Source organism: Danio rerio, chromosome 24 (genome assembly GCF_049306965.1).
Source record: "Danio rerio strain Tuebingen ecotype United States chromosome 24, GRCz12tu, whole genome shotgun sequence".
In the NCBI taxonomy this organism is placed as follows: domain Eukaryota; kingdom Metazoa; phylum Chordata; class Actinopteri; order Cypriniformes; family Danionidae; genus Danio; species Danio rerio.
The window spans coordinates 24,937,626-24,965,000 of NC_133199.1; the positions used below are offsets into that span (position 1 = coordinate 24,937,626).

Consider the following 27,375-nt stretch of genomic DNA (forward strand, 5'->3'; position numbering starts at 1 on the left):
AAACTCCTAAGCATTCGCAAGTTGTCAAATTAACATGTGATGATACTTGCTTTTAAATAAACATCTATTAAGCAATAGTTCACTCAGAAATTAAGATGCAGAAGATTATCTCTCCCTCAGGCCATCCAAGATGTAGATGAGGGTTTTTTTTCTTCGTCTGAACAGATTTTTCACTTGCTCAGCAAAGGATCCTCTGTATGTTTGTTTACAACCGCTTGGAGTGTTTTCACTTGTAAACAGTGCTTGATCAGTGAATATTTCTCTCCTGAATCAGTCAAAACAACTTTTTTTCATTGAATAAAAGAATTTTATGACTAGAGGACTCACATTTTAGCTGGAAGCAATGTACTGAAGTTACAAACATTTTAACGATGAATTTGATTCCTAATAACGTTCAGGTTTTTGCTAAAGTTAACTGCTGATAATGATTATAATAATTACTTGTGGATTATTGTTTTTAATCAGGGGTTTTTGTTTTTACTTAAAATTTGTTCCATTGAAAATAATTCTGAAATCTTTCCTATATGGTTGAACTACTTAATCATCATTAAACTATTACAAAAACTGCTAATTAAGTAACAATGAATAAGGCCAGACAGAATCTGCAGATCATTTTTGCTATTTCTGCTTCCCACACATAGACTTTACTTGGGCAGGTCGCCCAGGTATTTTAATGACCACCCCCAAGTATACTCTGACACATTTTTTTACTATTATCATCATCATCCTTTTACACTTCTTTATGTATCCACCCAATATAACCAAACATATGTGAGTGATTAAGTAGTGGAAAATCTCCTCTCCTTTACCAGTTTCATACTGCTGGATTATTTCAATAATCTACACATTTTATTCTTGCAATTATTATCATTTTTAGAGATATTGCTTCTGTCATTTATTTTTTTATTCGCTGGATATTTTATTAATTTAATTATGTTAATATATTACATATTTTATACATCTAAAATGATTTCACAATACTGTATAAAATGTCATGCCAATAAAGCAACATGAACTTGAATGAGAGATGGAGAGAAGCCAATTTGACCTGTCAGTGGGTGCACATGGCTCCTGAATAGCATAAAAGTAAAAAGAGTGGATTTTTTTATTTATTTGAACAGTCTTTTTTTACTTTAACTGGTTGAAAAGCAAAAGTTTACAACAGAAAAAAAAAAAAAATAATGTTAAAAATCTAATTATGTTTTGTTTGTCGCATTGTTATTAATTTTAGTGCTTCCACCGCAAGTATACTTCAAACTTGTGGTAAGCACTGAGATATACATAAACAAAGTAAACAAAATACATCTACTAAAAGACAAACTGTATTGTACATATGCAAGTCTTTTAAACATCTGCATATTAATCAAAAACTGTACTGAAATAAATATCAAACAGAATAAATGTATATTTACACACATTAACATAAGCAAATAGACGAAATTTTCTGCATGTGCAGATTCCGTGCGGCCCACCAATTTTTTTTTATATGTTTTGTAAATTTATATAAATTATTTTGTTTGTTTTAGTGTTTATTTTGATTAAAAGATTTTACTCCCTAAACAACACCAACAATACTAGCTCTTGCTATACCCATAAACTTGATTAGTACTTCTAAACATAGACAAACCTGTACATTCATTCATTTTATTTTTAGCTTAGTCCCTTTATTAATCAGGGCTCGACACAACGGAATGAACCGCCAACTTATCAAGAATATGTTTTACACAGCAGATGCCCTTCCAGCTAAAACCCAGTACTGGGAAATATCAATACACACTCATTCTCACACACACATTCACACACACACACACACACACACATTCTCACACACACACACACACACATTCACTCACACTCACACAGTTATATTCACCTATAGTGCATATCTTTACACTGTGGGGAAAGGCGGAGCACCCTAGGAGGAAACCCACATGAACATGGAGAACATGCAAACTCCACAGAGAAATGCCAACTGGCTCAGCCAGGACTCGAACCAGCGACCTTCTTGCTGTAAGGCAACCACGGACCCACCGTGTGGCCCCATATAGTTTTATAAATAAAAAACTTTAGGCAGTAAAATGTGAACAAAAGGTTTACAGGCACTGTGATGTGCATTTATTGTAAAGTTTAAAAAGAATGAATAGGAATGTGAAAATTAAAAAAAAAAAAAGGTTTGCACATTTGCTTAAGGTAAAAAAAAAACATTAAAAACACATGAAATAAAAGGATGTAACATAACTGCTTGATTGATTATAAACAATAATAATCAAGTAAAATAATAAATAATAACATTATAGAACACCATCACAGTGAAAAATGAACTAGATATGAATGCAGCATTTCCCAATAACTCGTCAGAAACGTGTGCCGAGCAAAACAGCAGGTAGTCATTTCTCAAGGCTTTAGAAAAGAATTCGAGCAAGTGCTGCACTTTAAAAAAGGTAATTTTCTGCTGTTATTAATGCTCCTTCTAAAAGAAATTGTTCATTTGATGGCACAGACGGCAAATTTAAAATCCATAAATGAACCCAGAGAGGAGTCATGGAAATCTTAAAAGCTTTTGCAGTGTCACTCAAATTAGCACTTCTTTTTTTTGTCAGATATTCTGCATGGCAAGAACACAGACGTCAGAATCTATCTTTACATTCATGAAAGCACAAACTCAGAAAGATTAGTCTGACGTAGGTGTTCTTTCTATTTTCATGCCCTCAATCATTTCAATCACCTTGTCTGCGATGAAGAACTGTGTTTTTAAAGTCCTGCAGACGGTCGCTGGTTATTGCGTCCCGCAGCGCTTTGAAGAAGCCGAGGTAATGTGCCATGTTGTGCAGCATGAGTAAAACACCGGCGAGTAGCTCGTTGGTCACCAGTAAATGATGGACATATGCTCTCATGTGCTTCTGACAGCAGTAGCAAACGCAGCCCTCCACAAGCGGCCGGAAATCATCACGATATCTGAAAGTCAGAAAGGACATAAGGGGATTTGTTTTCACAACAGGTTTGCTGGATGTTGGAGGGAATTAAAATGTATGGACTTTTTGATGCAAATTCTAGAAATAATTCAAGGACAAATTTGCAATAAAATGCAACAAAAGAAAAAAATGCAAACAATCAATCAATAAAATTAGAAAAAAAAGAATGCCAGGTTTTAAAAGAGAAACAATTGCTACAACATGATAAAACTGATAAACATTATTTTATATAGCAGATATGCCCAAACTAGGGCCCGCAAGCCAAAGTTGGCCCATAGTAACCTTTGATTTGGCTCACTGTACCTGAGAAGAGAGTGAGAATCATGCAAAAGAGTTGGAGCGAATGCCTTTAACAGAGATGGTAACTTATAATTTGATGTAACTTATTTTTTTTGTTTTATAGCTGAGCCACAAAAAAAGTACACTGAAATTAATTGTTTTAACTACATATTACTAAATAAATCAGATTTCTTTAAATATAAATAGTCACATGACAAATCAAAGCAAATACAAGTGCAACTTGACAAATGTAACTATTCTGTTATAAATGTGATATATTTAAATCATTATAAAACTAAAAGATATATTATTATTTTTTATATATCAAATAAATCAAGAAATTACCCATGGAAACTTTAATGTAATAGAGTTTGCTATATTTAACTTCAGCTCATCACACTCAATCAAGTTTGGTTTGTGGCCCTTCATAAGAAAAGGTTTGGACACTCAAGGTAGCTAGCGTCTTTAAAAGTAGCATCTCAGATTGCTTTACATACACATTAAAAGCATAGCAGAGAAATATACATAATAGGGCTGCCCGATATTGGAAAAATCTGACAGTGAGATATTTTGTTTTGCCGCAATATACATTGCTATATGAATATAATTTCACCAGATGATTTGACAAGCTCTATTTGGAAAGATTTCCTTAATTTAGATCGACTGGGATGATCAGTCTGTCTTTTTCTATGTGGTGCATCTGCATAAATTATAATAAATTACAAGCAAGATAAATTATTAAATAAATAAATAAATAGTGCTTTATTGTTTTCTGGAAAGTCTAACAGTATTCAAGTACAGAAACTGAAGAATAAAAATGTAAAATAACATGGTCGCTATTGTATAAATAAATAAAGCAACTAATATTTAATAACATCTTTATTTTCAACCTTAAATAAAGTATTACAATTAAAGTAATTAAGTATTTAAGTATTATTACTTGTCTATAAACAATTAAATTGCCTAGGACTTCAATACATTACAGATGTGCTCACAGATTACAAACCTAACAGATCCCTCAGATCATTAGGATCAAGTAAATTAGAAATTCTGAGAGTTAAGACAACGCAGGGTGAATTGGCCTTCAGCTACAGCGCCCCCTGCTGCTGGAATCAGTTCCAGATATGATCAAGCAGATGTGCTCCAACACTAGGCACATTCAAATCAAGACTGAAAACACATCTGTTTAGCTGTGCCTTTACTGACTGAGCACTGCACTACGTCCAACAGATCACACTATTATGTCTTTTTCTTATTTTTAATTCTTTTAAAATTTAACACATTTTAATCTGTTTTTAATAACTTTTATTCTTTGTTGTTTTTATTTTCTTGTACGCGTTTCTTTTAATTCTTGTTTTTGTGCTATATAAATAAACTTGTCTTGCCTTAATAAATCATTTAAACCCGTGATGTGACTATTTCAGATACAGAAACTGCAAAATCGATGCTCAAATTATATTTTGTTCAGCCCTAATAGATACAAGGATACATGCACTAAAAAAAATAATAAATAAACAAGGAAATATTTGAAATCACATTAAAAAAAAAAAAAAACCTATGAAACCTACCCTAAAAAAGAAATGATAGGTCTAGAAGGTAAAATAAAAGATCCTAAGTAATTTTGTCTGTTAATGACATTGATTTTACGCCAGGTTATTGAAATGTTTAAAAACTTAACTAATTTTTTGTAAAAAGCAAATTGTAAAAATAAGTTAAAAGCAGAAATCTGCAATGCTAAATAAAAATAAAAATAAATATGTACACAAAAATAAAGCCAATATTATTATAAACTGACTGAATAAATAAAATAAAATCAAAATAATTTGAAATTTAAAAAAATGCATTCAAAAACAAACAAATACATATGCAAAAGAAAATTACTGAAATAACTTCAATAAAATATAATAAATAAGAAATTAATAAAAAATAAAAAAGGAAGAAATAATATTTATTTGGGTTTTAAAAGGAGATATAGCTTCAAAGCATGTTATAAGGAAAATCATTTTTATAATGTGTTTTTTTACATGAGTATTTTTACATTAGTAAAATCTGGGTCTAAAAACTGAAAATTAAGCTGAAATATAAATCAAAAAGTCCTGAAGTCCCCTTTCTATTGTGCGTATTGATGAGATGTGATACCAAAGTTACCTAAAACTGTATTGAATACGGTTTCTATATTCCTGTAAGGCTTGAAGCTTACACTGCTATTCTGAACCAATAATCGGAAACAGGAAGCAGTTGAAGGATGGGGTGTTTAAATCAATCATTTATCTCCATTGTATTTAATCTAACTCCATTACAGTTTTTATCATGATTGATAAAGAATCTCAATGCCTTAAAGCAGGCAAAGTTATTTATTAAGTTACTTGTTATTTTCTGGAATGTCCCATTAATCCTTCATTAGCATAGAAGGAATAGCATATAATATTGTCTCAGCTTATATTACTATCATACCACTTCTTATATGGAATAACAACAAAAGGAAAATACCAATAACATAACAAACAGAAATACTTCATCTCAAATACAGTTTAGTTGTTTTTTCAATATCCAGTAAAACAGCGTGTTATCCTATCCTCTGGTTGTCATCTACATGAGATTTAAGACACTGGATGTTGGGGGTTGGAAATCCTTTAGTTTAATATCCTACATCGCTCCTTTGACCGCTAATCTGATCCGACTCTAGTGATAGAGCCAATGTTATGGAAATGAGCTCAAAAGTGAGTATGAATTACTGCCATATTGCATTTATTTACTCTCATATCCAAGTTGAGGTGACTGAGATCATGAAAGAAAGCATTAGATGTGCATGAAAGCATTGGTGGCTTCATCTGATATGATCTTATGCGTTTGAGGCGTGAAAGGGCACGTCCTTGGCCCCTTTTACATACACATACCTTTTGTCTTTGAGATTGATTTCAAAAGGCGTCATATTTTCCACATCTTCATTTGCACTCGGCTTTTTGACTTCAGGTGTTTCTCCATTGCATTCCAACACTGTTTCAAATATACACAAAAACACACACACACACACACACACACGATTGAACATTTATCACAAGGCAAATTAAATGGCATACACATTTCATGACTGGATCAAAGTGGGTGTTTTTTATGTCTTGTGTGTGCATGTCAATAAAACGTGCCATTTTCATGTAACCGAGTGAAAATATTGATATTGTACAGCAGATTTAATGTACAAATATTAAGTGGACTTTTATATGTGTGCGGGGTGTTGCTTATATCATTATTTTAGCATTACCAAGTAGCTATTATAATTGTATTATGTAGTTTGGATCATTTTTACATAAATTAAAATAAAACTAACATAAAAACCTATTGGAGCTAACATTAACAATGAAACTTTTATTTAAAAAATGTTTATTAACAAAGATTAATGAATGGAAAAAAGATCAGGTGCCTTGCCTATGCAAGTTTTAGGAACAACTAATAATAATTTGACTTCTAGTTGATCATTTGGTATCAGAAGTGGCTAATATGAAAGGCAAAGGCCTCTAGATTACTCTTATTTTACCAAAATAAAATATAACCATACCTTGATTTTTAATTATTTAATTAGACAGTAAGGTCTGACTTTGCTTAGACAAAAGTCTTGTCACTTAACAAAAATAATGTGCAGTATAGAAAATAAAGTGATGGTGCAGTGGAAAAAGAATGAATATTGTGTACGACTCCCATGAGCTTGGAGGACTGCATCCATAAATCTCTGCAATGATTCAAATATCTTATTAATAAAGTCATCTGAAATGGCTAAGAAAGCGTTATTGCAGGACTCCCAGAGTTCATCAAGTTTCTTTGGATTCATCTTCAATGCCTCCTCCATCATACACCAGACATGCTTAATAATGTTAAAGTCTGGGAACTGGGCTGGCCAATCCTGAAGCACCTTGACCTTTTTTGCTTTCAGGAACTTTGATGTGGAGGCTGGAGTATAAGAAGGAGTGCTATCCTGCTGAAGCATTTGCCCTCTCCTGTGGTTCATAATGTAATGGGTAGCACAAATGCCTTAATAGCTCAGGCTGTTGATGTTGCCATCCACTCTGCAAATCTCTCACACGTCCCCATACTGAATGTAACCCCAAACCATGATTTTTCCTTTACCAAACTTGACTGATTTCTATGAGAATCTTGCGTCCATGCTGATTCCAATAGGTCTGAAGATGCAGTTCAACATTCAAAATCTACCTTCTGCCACTTTTCCAAATTATCAATTAGAAGTGAAATTATTATTTATTGCTCTTGCAACTGACATCAATGGCAAGATTTTTTTCAGGTGGTGTATTCAGTCAAATGAAAATGAAAAAACATTTCCTTGGCAACTACCAACATTTTTCAATGCAAATTTGAGTTTGATTTTATTTTAGGTTAAAAAAATCTGAGAAAAGTCTTAGATGTATGGTTTAGTTAACTATAACTTTGCTGGTCTGTACATCTCAAACCACTTACCAGTAGTCATGTGAATACAAGATAAACATATAACAAAAGTACAATATAAATATATTTTTGAGTATATAAGGAAAAAAGAGAGCACAGTGTAGATTTAGAGTGCTGTAGAGCAGGTGTGAAAGAGAACAGGAGTAGTGAGTGGATTAAAACTCATGACCCGCAGTGACAAAAGGTGACGGATTGGGGCGAGTGTATGGCCCGACTCCCACTGGAGCTCTCTAATTGGCTGAGGATTCATATCTTTCTTACCCGATTCTCCAAGTCCCTGTCCTGAACTCTATTACCATCCTAACACATCGATTAGCTTCCTCTTAGAACAGCATGCTGCACACCAAACAGCCCCAATCAATTATTTATGCCCCATAGTGAATTTTTAATGCGTCTTCATGTGATCTAGATACTCACTGGATATACAGCAGGACGGCTATTCTTACAGGATATGCTTTTGAAAAGTAGAAAGCAACACCAGATTGTGTGAAACCATAATGAGGTTTGACTTGATGTGTGCTCCTGCTGACCGTGAAGACAAGAGACGGATTCCCAAGGCTCTGGTATGTTTGAAACAAGGTAATTATTTAATCCAACTGGGGCCTGAACAAACACGCTCTCTACAAATGTTGTTCTTTAAACTCAAACTTAATTATCCAAAAGCACATGCTGAGGATAAAAAACTATCCCACATGTGGCTCATTGTTCCTGCTGGCACTGAACTGGCAGCTGACACTTTTAAAATGACTTTATACAGGCATTTTATTGTGCTAAGCAGCTCTTTTGTGTCACAAGAACAATCTGATACAGGCTTCGCCTAAAATGAAAGGTTCAGTGTTAAAAAAAATTCTATTATGCCAGTTTCACACATACGAGAGAAAAAAATATGTAACTATGGCAACGACTAAACTTGAAAATATGGTAAATATTCTTCAAATGAATTTTGATCGATATATAGCCAAGTCTTAGGTTTTTATTTTTATTTTCTTAAAAACAGAATGGTTTAACCCTGTATTTTCTGCTTTTTGAACAGCAAGAGAAATATAATTGTTGTCAACTGAACCACAGAACTTAAGTGTACTTTAGTGTGCTGCGAAAGAAAAATGTAATTAACAGATGCCTATACCTTTTAATTTAGGGATGTTTTAATACACTATAGGACAAAAGTCCCAGTTGTAAGAGCAACAAATAATATCTTGACTTCTAATTGATCATTTGAAAAAGTGGCAGAAGGTAGATTTTTCCGATGAATCATCCTTTGAACTGCATCCCAATCATCACAAATACTGCAGAAGACCTATTAGAACCTACATGAATCCAAGATTCTCTCAGAAATCAGTCAAGTTTGATAAGGAAAAATCATGGTTTGGGGTTACATTCAGTATGGGGGCGTGCGAGAGATCTGCAAAGGGGATGGCAACATCAACAGCCTGAGGTATCAAGACATTTGTGCTGCGGATCACATTACAAACCACAGGAGAGGGCAAATTCATCAGCAGGATAGCACTCCTTTTCATACCTCAGGCTCCACATCAAATTTCTTGAAAGTAAAAAAAGTCAAGGTGCTCCAGGATTGGCCAGCCCAGTCACCACAAATTAACATTATTGAGCATGTCTGAGGTAAGATGGAGGATGAACTCTGAGAGTCCTGCAAGAACACTTATTTTGCCATTCCAGATAAAAAAAAATTTTCCACAGCACTATGACTTTATATTCTATACTGTACATTATTTCTGTTGGGTGACAAGACTTTTGTCTCAGCAAAGTCAGACCTTACTATCCTAATTAAATAATTAAAAATCAAGGCATGATCATATAATCTAGAGGTCTTTGCCTTTCATATAAGCCCCTTTTGATGCCAAATGATCATCTAGAAGTCAAGTTATTATTTATTGTTCCTAAAACTTGGATAGGGGACAAGACTTTTGTCAGCTAGTGCAGTGTTTCTCAACTGGTGGGTCCCATTTTTGGGTCGCGGGAACATTTTCAGAGAGTGTTAAAAAAAAAAAGTTACATTTTTTACTTATTTTGCGTATATCGGACTTTTATTTTGAAATGCGTGCGCGACAACCCTACCGTTTGACATGTGAAGTTTCATTTAATTATTGTAACAAATATGTCAAGCACAAGTACGACCCCGAATATGTAAAGTATGGACATATATTGACGACGAAAAAGATTTATAGCTTCAGTGTCATATGTAGTGAGGTGCTCTCATAAGAGAGCATGAAACCTTCTAAATTAAAACAACATTTAGAAACCAGAAAACATGTTTTATTAACAGTTTATTATTAACAGTATTTGTCGTTTTTACTTTGTAATATTTCTATAATTTGATACATTTTGTTAAATGAAAGCAATAAAATAGTGTTTATTTGTAAGTCTTGGTGAATTTCTTATGACGTATCCGTCACTACTTGTTTATGTTAATAAATAAATACAAATTAAGTTTAATTCCTAAAATTCTATTATAGTTCCTAAAAGTTTGGGTCGTGGCTTGATGACCATGTAAAAATGTGGCTCCCATGGCCAAACCAGTTGAGAACTGCTGAGCTAGTGTATATAGCAACATGGAAAGTTTATTTTTCCTCTGACATCTTTTCATGTTGAAAAGTTTACAAAAGCAACTATTATTCATATTTTAGTAGCTTAAAACAATATATTGCCTGGGGTATAAAAGTAAATGTGTTCTAAAGTTTAGAAACGTATGTGTAAGGAATGTGATACTGAACCAATTTGTTCTGCAATTGTGAAAAAATAAAATTATTGTTATTCCAAAGGCCTAATAATTCTGCCTTCCTTTTTTAAAGGAAAATCACCAATAGAATCCCAACGAACAAACATCCTTACATGCTTCTGAAACTGCAATGAATCTGCAGTTTGGAAGCTCAAACCACTAAGCAGCTTTTAAGTCCACTAATCGGAGAAAATACCCACAAAAATAAAAGAAATTTTTCACCAAAAGAAGAAATAAATAAACATCTTGAATGGTGGTGAATAAATGATTTTAAAAAAATTATACTGAAAATGAACACTTTAAACATGTAATATCTTTTCAATAATGCAACTAAGGACTTCTTCACACCTGTAGAGGCTGATGTACCTGCCGTCTCCGGGTCAGGATCAATAGTGTAGTTGAATGAAAGGGCACAGCCTCGCTCCGTCACCTGGAAGGGGAAAAAGCTCTCGAACAGGTCGACTCCAGCTTCAACACAGCTAATGACCTCATCAGGACGGCCCACTCCCAGCACCAGTCTGACATAGACAGCAAAAACTCAACATCAGTGCACTGAATGTCCTGCTTTAAAAGAGTTCTTTTAAGGTTTAAATGCACTACATCAGTAAAATGTAATCCTTATATGCCTTAAAGGGAGTTATTATTAATTAAAGGTTAAATATAAAGGTTAATTAAAGGTCATAGTCATCTCTGCATGTTAAGCTGAGATAGAAAAAAAATATTTAAACACTGAATGAACGTCATACTGTAAATGAAACTGGTGCTTTGGAAATTTTTTTTCTTTGCCCTATTGGTTTTGGGAGTAGTGTTCTCCACCTCTGAAAGACAAATTATTGTGAACCTCAGTGATAAATCAAAGCCAGGCTCAGCCCAGGGTAAATCATTAAGAACTAATACAAAGACCAGCACATCTGCAGTTTTTTTTTTCTGCAGGTCCCCACACTAAGGTTCAATGGAGATCTAAAAACCCATTTCAAACACATTGACAAACTCATGCACTAAAACATAGATTGTTGTTGAGGTCACCCTTAAAGTTTGGATAGTTTAGCAAACAAACAAAGTAAGCAGCAAATAGCAAAAAGACAATTACACAGTTTAAAAGAGTGAGGTCAGTAAAATGTTTAATGCTTTTGAAAGCCCTGTGTTCACTAGGGTTGCATTTATTAGATTAAAACATAATTATAATGTTATTACAGTTTAAAATATCTTTATTCTACTTGAAAGCCCAGACCGGCACACTACTACCACCACCACCACCACATTTTAATAATTGTTTCACGTTCTTTTTCTGAAATGCGATGTGACTTTTAAGCCACATATGATAGGACACTCCTTACAAACAGTTCAACTTTTGTCTCAATTGACCGAGTATTTTCCCAAAAAGTTTTGGAGATCATCGTGATGTTTTCTGGCAAAAATTAGATAAGCCTGTATGTTCTTTTTGCTCTGCAGTGGTTTTCATCTAGGAACTCTGCCATGCATATCATTTTTGCCCAGTTTCTCTTATGGTGGAGTCATGAACACTGACATTAACTGAGGCATGCGAGGCCTGCAGACCATTAGATGTTGCTTTGGGGGATCTTTTGTGGTCTCTTGGATGAGTTGTAGCTGCCCTTTTGGGGTGATTTTGGCTACCCGGTCACTCCTGGGAAGGTAATTTGCCATTTCATGTTTTTGTCATTTGTAGATAATGGCTCTTCCTGTAGTTCACTGCGGTCCCAAAGTTTTATAATAGGCTTTATTACATTCTCCACAATGGTAGATGTCATATATATATATATATATATATATATATATATATATATATATATATATATATATATATATATATATATATATATATATATATATATATATATATATATATATATATATATATATATATATTATTTCTTATTTGTTTTTGAATTTTTTTTGGATTTTGACATGATGTCTAGCTTTTGAGGATCTTTTGGTCTACTTCACTTTGTCAGACAGGTCTTATGCAAGTCATTTCTTGATTGTGAATAGGTGTGGCTGCAATCAGGCCTGGGTGTGGCCAGAGAAATTGAACTCAGGTGTGATGAACCAGTGTTATGTTTTAATAGAGGGCAAACTTTTTCACACGGGGCTATGAAGTTTTGGATTTTGTTTTCATTATTAATAAAAACCTTCATATAAAAACTGCATTGTGTGTTTACTTGTGTTACCTTTGACCAATATTTAAATGAGTTTGATGATCAGAAACATTAAAGTGTGAAAAACAGGCAAAAAATGAATAAATCAGTAAGGGGGCAAATACTTTTTCACAGCACTGTATATCTAAATTAAACTACAATGGAAGTTCATGTGCACATATAAGAGTATGAAAACACATCACTGTCCATAAATACTGCAGCAGAGAAACACAGAAACATCGTGTCCTGTTCTAAACCTACTGTAAATTATGTATCCTGTCCTCCAGCCTGACTGCCTCACAACCTTCTCCAGCTCCAGTTATTTGTGACCGGAGATGCACCCAAGGGAAATGTCGATTTCTAACAAGAGTATAAAGCCTGGTGGGGAACAGCCCTCTTAAGACCCCACTGGGCCCCAAGGACACTTCCAGATTCACACTGCTTCACTTCTAGCCTTTGTCTTGCTGTCTCTGTTTGATTCTGTAACCTCTCAATCAATCTCCACCAGAGAAAAATCGATCATTACACCACCAGGACCTTAAGCTCAAGCTTTCTACTGAAACCTTTCAAAGCTCACCACTTCCAGCTCTCCAAATGGCATGAGTTGCTTGTTAGGGGCTCCTGATGGGATGGAGTGTTGCTATGGTTGCTGAGAACTGAGGTGCATAATCAGAGAGTAATAGAATGAGAAACATCTACAGTAACCACTAAATCTCCAACTCAGCCTGTGAGGTGGGCGTTTAAAGCAGTCATTAACTGCCATTTTGGTTATTTTGAACTGTTCTCTGAGACTTATGACGTCAATGTTTTTTATTTAAATCACAAAACATCATAACTTTAAAGTAATAATCTATTTCTATCCTGAGCACACTTAAAATAATTGTGGTAGATTGTAGACTGGGGTCAACCAAACTTGTTCCTGAGGGCCGGTGCCCTGCAGAGTTTAGCTCCAACCCTAATCAAATAAAACTGAACAAGCTAATCAAGGTCTTACCAGGTATACTAGAAACATCCAGGCAAGTGTGGTGACGCAAACTAAAGCTAAACTCTGTAGGGACACCTGCCCTCCAGGACTGGTGTGATTTAAAACAGGAAAAAAAAGCTACATGGTAAGTGCTTTATAGTAAACGCTGTAGGCATCGTTCCCTACAAATCCAATATTTGCAGAGGATCATCTTTCTTTCTGAAAATCCAGTGTAGATTTGTTCCTTGTTTTCTAAACTAAGGTGAGGTAAAATAAGCAAACAAAGGTACACACTCTTACTGAAGTGAGGCAGAAACTCATTAAAAATTAAGTCATCCATTTATTCCTAATGTTCAGATCATAAATAAGGAACTTATTGACATCTTGTTTTTCAGAGCCAATTTCATCATTTGATTTCTTTATAGATGTGCATTTGCTTACATCTGTTTTTTGCCTGTGTGGATCTTTGGGCAAAGCTTAACAGGCAGTGGTCAATTTACTTCTGTGGAGGTGGAGTTTAACCACACTATTACATAAAGTGTCACATTTCACAATCTGTCATTTTGGCAATATGAGTTCTGAAATATATGCACTGTAAAAAAGTAATGCTGCCTTAATTTTTTAAGTTGAATCAAATTAACTATTCTAGCCATGTAAACTTAAATTAAAGTGATTAAAATGTTAAGGTAAACTTTGCATAATTAAAAAGATTTGGCTGAAACCCGATTAACTTAACCTGATTAACTTACTTTAATAAGTTAAAATAACAGAAAAATATTTGTTGTCTTATTACATTTTTTACAGTGTAGGAGGTCTTACAGTATAATACAATGACATGTCAAAAGTCTATGGAACCCCAGGAAGGGACATAGTGGAGGAGAAAAGAATTGGCTGGGTGAAAAAAAAAATAATGGGTGAAAGAAAAAAATGGGTGGGAGGAAAATATATATTTCTAAGTTTTTGCGTTCTCTCGCAAAGATGTTTTGCGTTCTCTCGCAAAACTGTTTCTCCACAAACACTTCCTGTTCACTTCACTCACGTAAACCCTCCCGTTTTTGCTGAAATTCTCTCATATTTTACCATTCTACCCCACTTTCTTTACATTACTGTGCGCTGATCGTCGCCTTTCACTTTGCAACCTCTGAACCAGTGAATGCATGTATAAGCGCTGACTGACAGACGCGCTCCATACAACAAACTGATCCCAGATCAGCGTCTGTACGCTCCATTTAAAGGGACACTTCTGTTATCAAACAAGTGAGCAGCAAATGAATCTCATGTTTTGTTTAGTTTGATAACAGAGGTGTCTCTGTAAGAATGCACAGATCTATAATGAAAGCAGTCCATTACTATAGAAACTGTTTGTGCTCATTTAAGAAAAAGTAAGCTGTTTAAAACAAAACATGCAGGATGTTTCATATTATTAGTGTATTTGTCTGTTTAAACATACAACCGCTCCCCTGTAAATGGCGTGTACAGACGCTGATCTGGGATCAGTTTATTGTATAGAGCGCGTCTGTCAGTCAGCGCTTATACATGCATTCACTGGTTCAGAGGTAGCATATGAAAGTCGACGATCGACGCACAGTAATGTAAAGAAAGTGGGGTAGAATGGTAAAATACGGGAGAATTTCAGCAAAAACGGGAGGGTTTACGTGAGTGCAGTGAACAGGAAGTGTTTGTGGAGAAACAGTTTTGCGAGAGAACGCAAAACATCTTTGCGAGGGAACGCCAAACATCTTTGCGAGGGAACGCCAAACATCTTTGCGAGATAACGCAAAACTTTGCGAGGGAACACAAAACATCTTTGCGAGGGAACGCAAAAACTTAGAAATATATATTTTCCTAACACCCATTTTTTTCTTTCACCCATTATTTTTTTTCACCCAGCCAATTTTTTTCTCCTCCACTACGTCCCTTCCGGAGTTCCGTAAAAGTCAAACGAACAAAAAACATGTCAAAAGAACAAGGAAATTGATGTTCTTGAGTTTAAAATCTCTTTAAATCAACTTTGTCTTACCTGGGTTTTTCCTGAGGAAGCTCTGCAGAAGTTTCTTGAATCAGCTGAGCTCTCACATCCTGGTCCATGGCAGAAGAATGAAATCCATCCAGGACAAATCCACCCACAGGACGCTTAGCAGTCTCCCGTGCTGAGCGGAGCCTCTCTTCCAAAATATCTCCACCTTCCACAACCCCAAATATCTCAGCATGTTTTAATTCCTGGAGGACAAAAACAGTGTCTGCAAATGTTTTTTGAAAATGTACATGCTGTGCATTCTTTTCAAGATGCATTATTTTGTTGATCTGATCACTAGTGGACTATGCAAAATATAGGCGTAAATGGGATAGTATAAAAAGTTTTTCAGCTTGTCCACTTTTGACCACTTCCAGACGTGGTCAAAAATGCATTCTGTCAGACTGCATTTGTGGTGTAGACAGTGGTGTAAAGTAACTAATTACAAATACTCAAATTACTGTAATTATTTACTTTTTCTCAGGAGTTGTAATTTACTGAGTAGTTTTAAAAATGTGTACTCCTACTCTTACTTGAGTACATTTTTAGTGCTGTATCTGTACTTTCACTACTTTCCTTCAACCTGCAGTCACTACTTTATTTTTTCTTGTCTATGGGGATTAGAAAAATCAGTCCTGTGATTCCTGTTCAATCAAATCACACATAGAAGGTAAATCGCCTCATAATTGTAAATCTATCTCAAGACATGGGCGATTTATAAATGCAACAAACTGTTTGGAAGCATTAAAAGTGTCCAAGAAGACGTCCAAAATCAATATCAGTATTTGACGAAATAGGATGTTGGTTTAAGATGTTGGCTCAACATTGGATTTTGGTCACTTTCTAACACAACCTTAAACCAAACCAAATATCATCATCATTTAATGTCATTATTAGACATCAAAATAACGTTATCCTCAGACACTGGCTAGACATTGAATTTTGGTCACTTGACATCACAACCTAAATCTAACCCAATATTAACGTCCTATGACATTGTGTGCCTGCTGGGCAATAACTACATGCACTACAGAATGTTACGTTTACACATCCACAAATTACATGTAAACGCATAAGCTTTTCACAGCAAAATACTCACTCACTACTCATGAGTACTTTTAAAAGGGCTACTTTTTACTCATACTTTGAGTAATATTTACAACAGATACTTTTACTCTACTTGCACTACATTTTTAGGCAAGTAATGGCACTTTAACTTGAATATGATTTTTCAGTACTTTTTCCTCCACTGGGTGTAGATTCAAACAGGAAAACAACTAAAATAAAAAATATAAAATATATTTTAAAAAAAACACACAATCAATAATTATTTATAGATTCAAATAATTGTCAATAACTATTTATTTCAAAAACAATGCACTTTTGGTCCTGATTTAGTCCTGAAGGCTACAGAAATCATCATATGGTTACTTTGTGTTTTTGCTGTTTTTCCCATTTGTTCATACAATGGCAAAAAATTATTTGCTTTAAAAATAAAAAATATAAATGTGGTAAGGGTGGGGTAAATGCCTAAAAATCTGTTAATTTTGTCTAAATTTTGTAATATATTTAAAATTTTACTTTACAAAAATAAATCTGCATTTTTACATCTGTTTAATATCCGTTTATAAATCTGTATTTTTCTACAAATAACTAAAGCAGCTTTTTAACCACAACCTGTAAATTTATGTGGTGGAGTAGAGGTTTTTGAGTGTTTTAATTAACATACAAAATCATTAATGTGCTGTTAATAATGTTCAGTCAACAAAACAAATGTTTTATAATTAGATATTTGCAAAGATTTTATTTGTAAAAACTCTTTATCCTAATACTTTTAATGTTATAAAACACCACAAAGGAATGAAAATACTCTAAATTAATCACTAAATTGATTATGTATATTTAACTGGCTTGTAAATTTACCATTTACTCAGTATTTCTGACGATGAAAATGCTCATGAGCACATCATAGTTATTACATTTTATTACAGTTATTTCATTATGTCGATTGTAAGACAGCCATAAGTATACTGAACAAAAGACATGCAATTACAGTATTTCAAGTCTCACAGCATGTCCAGGATTCAATGCCTGTAGCTAACTACTTCACAAGAGTAATAATTTCTTCCACACTCTCAGCACTGTAATCTTTGGCAATTTGAAGTGTGAATTTTCAAACTGTGTGATTAAAGATTTACAATATTAGCCAACTAAGATTTAACCAACTTGCTGCCTATAAAAGACTTTTAACACACATTTAAATGACTTTTTAATGATTTGTTTAAATTGCTATAAATGTATTACATTGTGAAACTCTCTTTATGGGGTAAACTAAACATTTATGGGGTAAAATATAATGGTTTCATCTAATTTAAAGAGCCCATATTATACATGAAATAGGGTCATATCTTGGTTGTAAGGGTCTCCAACAACAGTCTAATATGCATGCAAGGTCAAAAAACACTTTCATGGTCTTATAATCTGCATTTATTTTTACCTAATTATCCCAGCGACTCCTGTATGAATCGTCCAGTGATTAATTTGTTCCCAAACCCCTCCTTAGCGCGGAGCTAATCTGCGCTGATTGGACCGATGACAGTCTGTCGCGATTGGTCGACTGCCTTCAGTCAGAGAGGGAAATGGCCAATAGCTAATCAGCAATTTAAAAAGTAATCACAGTTCATACACGCTCGATAGTGTAGGCGTGGATTTTAGCTGCCACACTATGGCGAGTGGATAGTGCCACGGATAACCGAACGAAGGAGACAGTCGTGTACTCGCCATACCACACACACACAAAAACACACACACACCTCCGGATGACAACGCTCCCGCTTCAGCCCGCACCCGCCAGGTTTTAGCCTGAGAACCCGCTCCGTTTTCTGCCCGCCGCGCCCGGTCCCGCTAGAGCGGAGAACACAACCAAATATCACCCAGTATACAGTCCAGACAGCCAAGCTGTCTGTATAAAAACACACACACAGCACAAAGTACACAAAGCTCGTTCGTTCGTTCGCTCTCTCTCACTCTCTCTCTCTCTCTCTCTCTCTCTCTCTCTCTCTCCCCGCGCCAGATTTCTGCGGCGCGGGAATACATTTCCGAATAAATCGCGGGAGCAGAACTCTAGCACGGAGCTCCATAAACAAACAGCACGCGTCGCGTTTTTAACGTGACTTTGCACGCGATAAGATAATATATCCAGTTAACCTGATACAGTACACGCGGTTACAAGTAACAAATCACAACTAAATACATTTGCAAGCTAGAGTAAACGAGGCAACAACTTTAACCGCACGTACTTACACTTGAGAAATGGAAGAAACCCATCCTGACGTCCATCAGTTACTCTTTACTGATCCTTCCTTTAACAAACTCAGATGAAGTATTCTTTGTAGCATGTAGCTTCCAGAAGTTTCCAACTGCTTGGTTATAATGCTGATGTTTCATCTTTGGGTAGAGACTCAATATAATATCCTTCTGCAGTGTGACTTCAATCGACCGGCATGTTTGTGTGCGTGTGTTTGTGGGTGTGCGTGTGTTTGTGGGTGTGTGTGTGTCTGGGTTTCTGCGTCAGAGGGCGGGGCCTCAGGTTTGAAATCTCCCGGGTTTGCGCGTGCACGTGAATAACTTGGTTTCGTTCGTACGTCATGGCGAAACACCTAATGAATTGGTATCAAGGCGACTCGTTTGAAGCACTATGAGTCGACTCTTTTATAGATGAATCAACCGTTTTAAACACTGTATTCTTACAGATTTAAGCCTTAGCTGGATACTTCACTTCACTTAGAGCTGTGTTATACACTACATGGAGGGGAATTTTCAAAAACCCATAATATGGGCTCTTTAACAACATATAACAGGTCATGTGAAAAAAATATATAATATAAAATTAATTACTGTACGTGAGATATCACTTGGGCAGCATGGTGGGGGCAGTGGGTAGTGGGTTCAAGCCTCGGCTGGGTCAGTTGGCATTTCTGTGTGGAGTTTGCATGTTCTTTCCGTGTTGGTGTGGGTTTCCTCCGGGCGCTCCAGTTTCCCCCACAGTTCAAAGACATGCAGTATAGGTGAACTGAATAAACTTAACTGGCCATAGTGTATGTGTGTGAATGTAAGTGTTTATGGGTATTGGGTTGCAGCAGGAAGGGCATCTGCTGCGTTAAACATATGCTGGATAAGTTGGCGGTTCCATTGTTATTAATAAAGGGACTAAGCCGAAAATAAAATAAATAAGACATCACTAATTGAAGATACATTATGCTTTAGGTATAATGCAACAAAACACTTAATTTCACAAACTTGTACTAATATAATAGCAATGTATATTCGGCACATTGAATTATTTTATAAATCTTGACTATTCTATTATTTTATTTTTAATGAACGAATGAAAAGTTTCAAAGTAGAGGTTAAAGGTTGTGATGAAATAAGCTTTAAAAAGCAAGGGTGGAAGAAAGAAAGAAAGATTTACACACTTTATGACAAAATATGAATACATTATCGAAACAATTAACTAACAAAAAAAGAGGAGAAAAAAACACAATAACACCACAAGTCAAAAGATGGAAGATCATCCATGGCTTTAAATTCTGTTAAATCAAGAACTATTGTTGACTTAAAATTTTAAACTCATATTTCATTAAATTGCATGCTTTCTGGTACTATACACTGTATTTTTAGCTTTTTTTATTAAAAACTAAGAAGTTGACATTTAAAATGTTTTCTCTGAACATATTTAAACACACAGATAAAATGTTTGTGGAAAAGGTTTCCTCAAAAAACACAAAAAAAACATGTTAAACAGTAAACAAAGGCTCAAGTCTGGAACATTGCAATGCATGAAATACAGTTACTCTCTGTAAGCAGAAAGGGCAATCGTGGCCAATATCAGGACTTACAATTGAGAAAAATAAACATTGCAATTGCACCATTCAAAATTCTCCACTGCAGATCCTAGAGTCTTTTAGTTAATGGTGACTTGTACAAAGTTCACCTTGGAGGGTGTTCATCCTCTTTCAACTGTAAAATATCACGCCATGGAGCATCCGCTCAAAAAAAAAACTTTTTTCTTAAGACTTTAACACATATTTTATATAAATCCTACATAAAGACAGAGAGAGAGAGAGGGAAAAAAGAAAGAAAGAAAGAAAGAAAAAAAGAAAGAATTTAGTCCACATACTATTATTTACTACAGACAAGCTTAGCTAATAGTGATGACAATCTCATTTATTAGATATTTTTCTCATCCTTTCAACCCTTACCACACCAAAACGATTTTCATGTTTGCACTATGAAGGCAGTTTAAATTTAGGAAAAACTTTCTTCTAAAAAAAGTTTGATTTGTCTGACTCTATGGTTCTCCCTGACACATTTATGTCCAGCGCTGAGGTGTTCAGAATATACCAGTGGCCATTTATCATTTTGATGGGGAAAGCATCCTGCAGTCAGTGACAAGCATTCTGCTCTCAGTGTGTTTTTGTGTACTGACCTGAGTTTTCTGGTGCAGGACCAGACATTCATCCAGATGGGCCAGAGTCCTGTCCACTGCTTTGCGGACTCTCTTGCGAGATGTATTGGCCTGCCAGGTCTCTCCGTCTGCCATGCTCTGATAGCAGTCGGGCTGGACGGCAGCCTGAATCGACATGAACCGAGCCGCCGTCAGCTCTATCCTTCCACCACTGCCCCACACCGACACTGTCTGTTAAATCACAAACCATTAAATCCCTGACAATTAACACTGAAGGGTGGCATTGCTTTAAAGGACGCAAAAGCGCTCTCTCTGAGCCAAAACGCAGTGGTGGAAAAGCAATGAGATTTGACTAAATTGCCCTTTAGGACGTTAATTGAATTTGAGTCCATCTGACTGACAAAAGAAGCTGAAGACAACAATTCGATACAGTTCTCTAACCTTGTTGGTGACGTGACCGGCAGGACTGGGGCTCGCAGAATCATGAAGAGAGCAGAAAATCACAGTATCACGAAGACCTGCGGACAAAAATAAAACCCATTGATTTAATGTTAATTATAATTGTGGATCAGGCCTTTATTCATACATCACGTCACAAAAAACTGCTCCTGAGCAAGGTTAATATTGTTAACAAAAATACAAATCCATAAAAAAATGATTTTGTCACTTGGGACAGAATAATTGTTAAAGAAAATTAAATTAACATGTTTTTCTTTGAGCTGCCAAGTCAATGTCTGTCATTTTTTTTCTTTGTTTACTTTTTGTATACTAAAATAAACAAAACTGACAAAATAGATTAATAAATAAAACGTTTAAATGTTGATGTTATATTAATAAGTAACACATGTTGAAATTATATATGTGTGTGTGTGTGTGTGTTTTCTGCACTCACTGGCTGCTTTATTAGTTCCACCTTACTAGTACCAGGTTAGACCCGCTTTTGCTTTCAGAACTGCCTTAATCCTTAAATGCATAGATTCAACGTGGTACTTGAAATATTACTGGGAGATTTTGGTCCATATTGACATGATAGAATCACGCAGTTGCTGCAGATTTGTCACCTGCACATCCAGGATCCGAATATTTCGTTCCACCACATCCTAAAAGTGGAATTGGATTCTATTGGATTGAGTTCTGGTGACTGTGGAGGCCATTTGAGTACAGAGAACTCACTTTCATGTTTAAGAAACCAGTCTGAGATGATTCACGCTTTATGACATGGCAATTTATCCTGCTGGAAGTAGCCATTAGAAGATGGGTACACTGTGGACATAAAGGGATGGACATGGTCAGCAATAATACTCAGGAAAGCTGTGGCGTTGACACGATCCTTAATTGGTACTAATGGGCCCAAGGTGTGCCAAGAAAATATCCAAGACACCATTACACTACTACCACCAGCCTAAACCGTTGATACAAGGTAAGATGGATCCATGCTTTTATGTTGTTGACGCCAAATTCCGACCCTATCCGAATGCCAGAGCAGAAATCAAGATGCATCAGACCAGGCAATTTTTTTACAATCTTCTATTGTCCAATTTTTGTGACCCTGTGCAAAATGTTGCCTCAGTTTCCTGTTCTTAGCTGACAGGAGTGGCAGCCGCTGTGGTCTTCCACTGCTGTAGCCCATCTGCCTCAAGGTTCGATTTGCTGTGCGTTCAGAGAAGTTCTTCTGCAGACCTCAGTTGTAACGAGGGGTTATTTGAGTTACTGTTGCCTTTCTATCAGCTCGAACCAGTTTGGCCATTCTCCTCTGACATCAACAAGGCATTTGCACTCACAGAACTGTCGCTCACTGGATATTTTGTCTTTTTCAGACCATTCAATGTAAACATTAGAGATGGTTGAGCATGAATATCCCATTAGATTCGCAGTTTCTGAAATTCTGAAAGGCATCCGCTTCGTAATACATACACTGGATAAGTTGGCGGTTTATGCCACTGTGGCGACCCTAGATTAATAAATGGAATAAGCCTAAAAAAAATGAATGAATTAATTAATTTAATTAAATTTCAATTCATTGTTATTTCTACAGTGCTTTGTACATTGTAGATTTCAAAAGCAATATCTTATATATGGCTATTTACATGACTTCAATGCCTTGATTTTCAAAGATATAAATAGTCCAAACAAGCAGTTCGTGACGACAGCAAATACACTTGTTATTCAGCATTTAGTAAATCCTTAACAGTGATGGAATGCATGAGAACAGTCCATAGCAATCAGGCAGAACACTTCTTCATTACATCAACACTGTTTACTGCAGAAATAAACAACCAAGAGCTCAACTTATTATTCTGAAGATATAAAAATGCATTTATATGGAGATTAGGACAAATTGGGGCACTGATGAGGGCGGTTGATGGCAAAAGTGTGCATTTGCATAACAAATTCCCAAAAACTAATTTCCAACTGCAGATTAGAGGAACATGCATGACTATTAAAGGAGGAAGCTAAATTCAGAGAGACTGTATATGGAAATGTTGGAGGTGAACTTTGGTGACCAATATTATCGTGCACAATAATTTTCTTTTTGTAATTATCCAAATAGTGCAACAGCAGCTGCCTCAGGTCACCCTTTGAAATGTCTTTACGGTCACACATCTTAATATTGTGAATGCAATTACCTTTCTCATTTCTGGATGGGCTGCTGAAGGCAATGACTGAAACAGAGCCCTTCTTTTCGTTTTGGTTGCAAAATGAAAACTCAAAACTCATTTTTCTAAAATGCATCTGCTGTACGCATCCAAGCATGAATGCATAATTACTTTAAACAGTCACTTAATAGTCAGTGACAGGAAGAGCAGTTGAAAACATGCTTTCAGCTCTAAAATGTAAAGTCAATTTTGATTGTAGGAAAAGTAATGGTATTTTAAAAAAAAATCTTAATTTAATTATTAGTTTTTAAATGATCTAATATTGATTTCCATTCTATTGTACAATGACTAGTCCAATCCTGCTCCTGAAGGGCAATTGTTCAGCAAATGTCATAACTGGTCCAGATTGAGAAGTTCAATCACGTCTTATAATTTCTAGAACTCTGAGCTAAAAAAAAACATTTTTCTTTTTACCGGAGAACTTCCTACCAGTTTCACCACCAGAATCTTTGGCAATTGTAAGTGTGAATTTTCAAACTGTGTGAGTTACAGTTGTAGCCAAAAAAATAAATAAATAATAAAACCCACATTCCTGGCATGAAATAATGTACAATACTCTTTACAAGAAAAAGCACCAGTAGCAGTGATCATATTTTTCAATGATTTTACACTAACTAAAGTGATGGTGTGTTTTGCAAGTATAATTGGCCAGCATTCTTATTCTGTTGCTTGAATTATGAGATAAATGGATTATTTATATGGGTCAAAACCATGAGGTAACCTTTGACATCAAAATAAATGAACGTAAAAGAATCATCCACTTATGAATCAAATTTAAATGCAATATAAATAATCGTGTAGCACAAATGATCCAAATCATACTTATTCCAACCAGAATAACCATTTATTGATTCTGTTTTTTTAAGAAGGAATAAATCTGATGATGAAAGCTGCAATGACTCTCCTTATCACCCACATTCTCACGTCACTCATACACACATAAAAAGTGAATTTGTTTTAATGAGTTTTGTGAATTGAAATGAATTAGCGAAAACATATTTTGCTCTTTGCATTTTAGTGCAGTACTACCGTATTTACTGCTGTTATAGCATTAAAAATAAACAGCTAATAGTTACAAATATTTAAAGTGTCTTTTCATTTAATGCACGAGTCCCACTTTTACTGATTTCATTAGAAGCTATTGTTACTCTAGACCTGAATAGGCCTGTGCACTCTTCAGCGCTCATCATGACAAGATTTATAGTACTCCCAGCAAATGACGTTGCATTCTAAATAATTAGATCTGCATTCTCATAAAACTACTCCGTTCTCTCTGTTTACTCAGTTCTCTCTTTGTTACTGTTGTACTTGACCAATGTGAGTTCAAAACTGACAGTACGAGTGGAGCCATGGCAATTTCACAAAGCTTCACTCGGGCCCCTCTGTGTAGTTTTTTGCGGTTTGCGTACGTAAATGCAAAATCGCAAAGAATATTACGTTTGTTGCTTGAAATGTGCCGACAAGCAACATTCCACGTATGCGGCATGGATTGACGCCCGATTTGCTTGTGCACTCCCTGAGGTGAGGCGGCCCATGCACGCTTAGGCAAGGTGCTACACAGGGTTTTATACTGGGCCGGTACTGGGACCTGCTGCCATGGTTATGGTGGGAGAGAGCATAATGGCACACTCACCTTCTATTTTAAACTATGGTTTTAAACTTTAGTTTACTTTTAAACTTTAGTTTATTATAGTATAAAATTGAAAATACATTCTGTGATGATTAAATTTACCTGTTTGATGTGATGTTTTGTTTTTGTTTTTTAGCAGGGTTGTTGAGCAAAGAAGACTTCTTTTAACTACGTGTTGCAATGCCATCAAGTCAGCTGTGCTTCAGAGCAACACAGTGAAGTCAACCACGATTTAAATTTATGAGCGCTTACTACAATGGATTCTCGGTTAGCAGTCTGTATTTTCTGTAAGTAACGATCTTTCAGATTTGAGTTGTGTTTTTATTTTTCCTATAGTCTACTGTATTAGTCATACAAGTTGACTACTGCTGAACGCATTTTTATGTAATGTGGTTTGAAAATAAATATAGGTTTTGAAAATGTTGAGTTGAACATCCAGATTTAGTAAAAGCAATACACACAGAGCAGACCTTCATTGAATTAACATTGAATCAACAGTCAAAAAGTAAAAAATTCAGTTCAATGTTACATTTTTAATCAGGTTTGCACCCTCAAATAATGTTTTTTTTAATAACAGAAACAGATTCAAGAACACAGTCTTATTGAAAAATTATGATAAATATTGTCTGTTAACAAGCAAAATCACTGAAAAAACACAAAATGATTTAAGCTGATCTTGATCTGTGTTTCATTATTTACAGTTAAAGTCAGAATTATTAGCCCACCTGAATTATTTACCCCCCTGTTTATATTTTACCCAATTTCTGTTTAGCGGAGAGAAGATTTTTCAACACATTTCTAAACATAATAGTTTTAATAACTTGTTTCTATTAACTAATTTATTTTATTTTAGAAAATAATATTTTTCAAGACACTTCTATACAGCTTAAAGTGACATTTAAAGGCTTAACTAGGTTAATTAGGTAACTAGGCAGGTTAGGGTAATCAGGCAAGTTATTGTATAATGATGGTTTGTTCTGTAGACTGTCAAAATAATATATAGCTTAAAAGGACTAATAATTTTGACCTTAAAATGGCTTTAAAAATAAAAACTGCTTTTATTCTAGCTGAAATTAAACAAAGAAGACTTTTTCTAGAAGAAAAAACATTATCAGACGTACTGTGAAAATTTCCTTGCTCTGTTAAACATCATTTGGGAAATATTTTAAAAAAGAAAAATAAATTTAAAGAGGGGCTAATAATTCTGACTTTAACTATATGTGTATGTTTATAACAGTCTATATTAGTATACTGCTGTTTGTGTAAATTATGCATTTTACATTTACAAAAGACACGTCACCTTATGAATAACAATTAGGTAATGTTTGTAGGTTTGAACTACAATACTACTTGTAAATACATAAAGAAAGAGTCCTAAATAAATAAAAAATAAAATTAAAAATAGTTTATTTAGATGTAAATAAAAAAGTCAAGAATGACAAGAATGGGTATTACTTTGGTTTTAGGCCAAATTGATCAAAAGTTTTGATTCACTGCCAATGTTGACTACTGTATACCAGCTGGTACAGTCTACCAAGTATATCATAATTTCAGAGTTTAAAAAAATCAAGTACTTTTTGGCAAGCAAAGTAAAATTTAATCATATAAAATATATTTTTCAGACAACATCTATTTTAGCTGTTGAAAATGCCAAATGGCTGTTCATTTTGGAAAATGATTAGCAACAGTGGCTGGTGAGCAAAAAAGTAGATGTCAAGCCAACTTATAAAATGTCTGGTGGCAACGAATAAAAATTTTAAAACAACAATTAACTATTATGAGGCATATGAACGAACAGTTATTTCACTGAATTACGTTTTACCGGATGTCTATTCAAAAATGTATGCAATTCATTATTTTTTGCTTTAAAAAAATTAAAATGACATATTTAAATTGCATAAAGAACAAAATTAAATGAAAGCTTCATTACACTTTCATTTATTGTATTAACAATATTTTTGATTTAGACTCAGATATCTATTAGTCAGTCACATGACCTATAAACACTAAGCGACAAATCACTCGAAGTGCAGAAAAATTATAT

General features: G+C 34.9%; 1 protein-coding gene across 2 annotated transcripts in view; it reads right to left on the reverse strand.

Moving 5' to 3' along the window:
- Window positions 1-2,086: 2,086 nt before the first annotated feature.
- The window catches only part of qtrt2 (queuine tRNA-ribosyltransferase accessory subunit 2), a 31,042-nt gene continuing 5,753 nt past the window's right edge, over window positions 2,087-27,375 (reverse strand). The window contains exons 4-9 of one of the 2 annotated variants that reach the window (NM_001118896.2): window positions 21,486-21,562; window positions 21,066-21,275; window positions 15,584-15,783; window positions 10,792-10,961; window positions 6,149-6,248; window positions 2,087-2,955 (exon numbers count right to left, since the gene is read on the reverse strand). In NM_001118896.2, the coding sequence (NP_001112368.2) occupies window positions 2,718-2,955; window positions 6,149-6,248; window positions 10,792-10,961; window positions 15,584-15,783; window positions 21,066-21,275; window positions 21,486-21,562 (995 nt within the window). In that variant the 3' untranslated portion in view covers window positions 2,087-2,717. The remainder of the gene's footprint in view (window positions 2,956-6,148; window positions 6,249-10,791; window positions 10,962-15,583; window positions 15,784-21,065; window positions 21,276-21,485; window positions 21,563-27,375) is intronic. The other variant, XM_073940159.1, reaches the window with a different exon arrangement.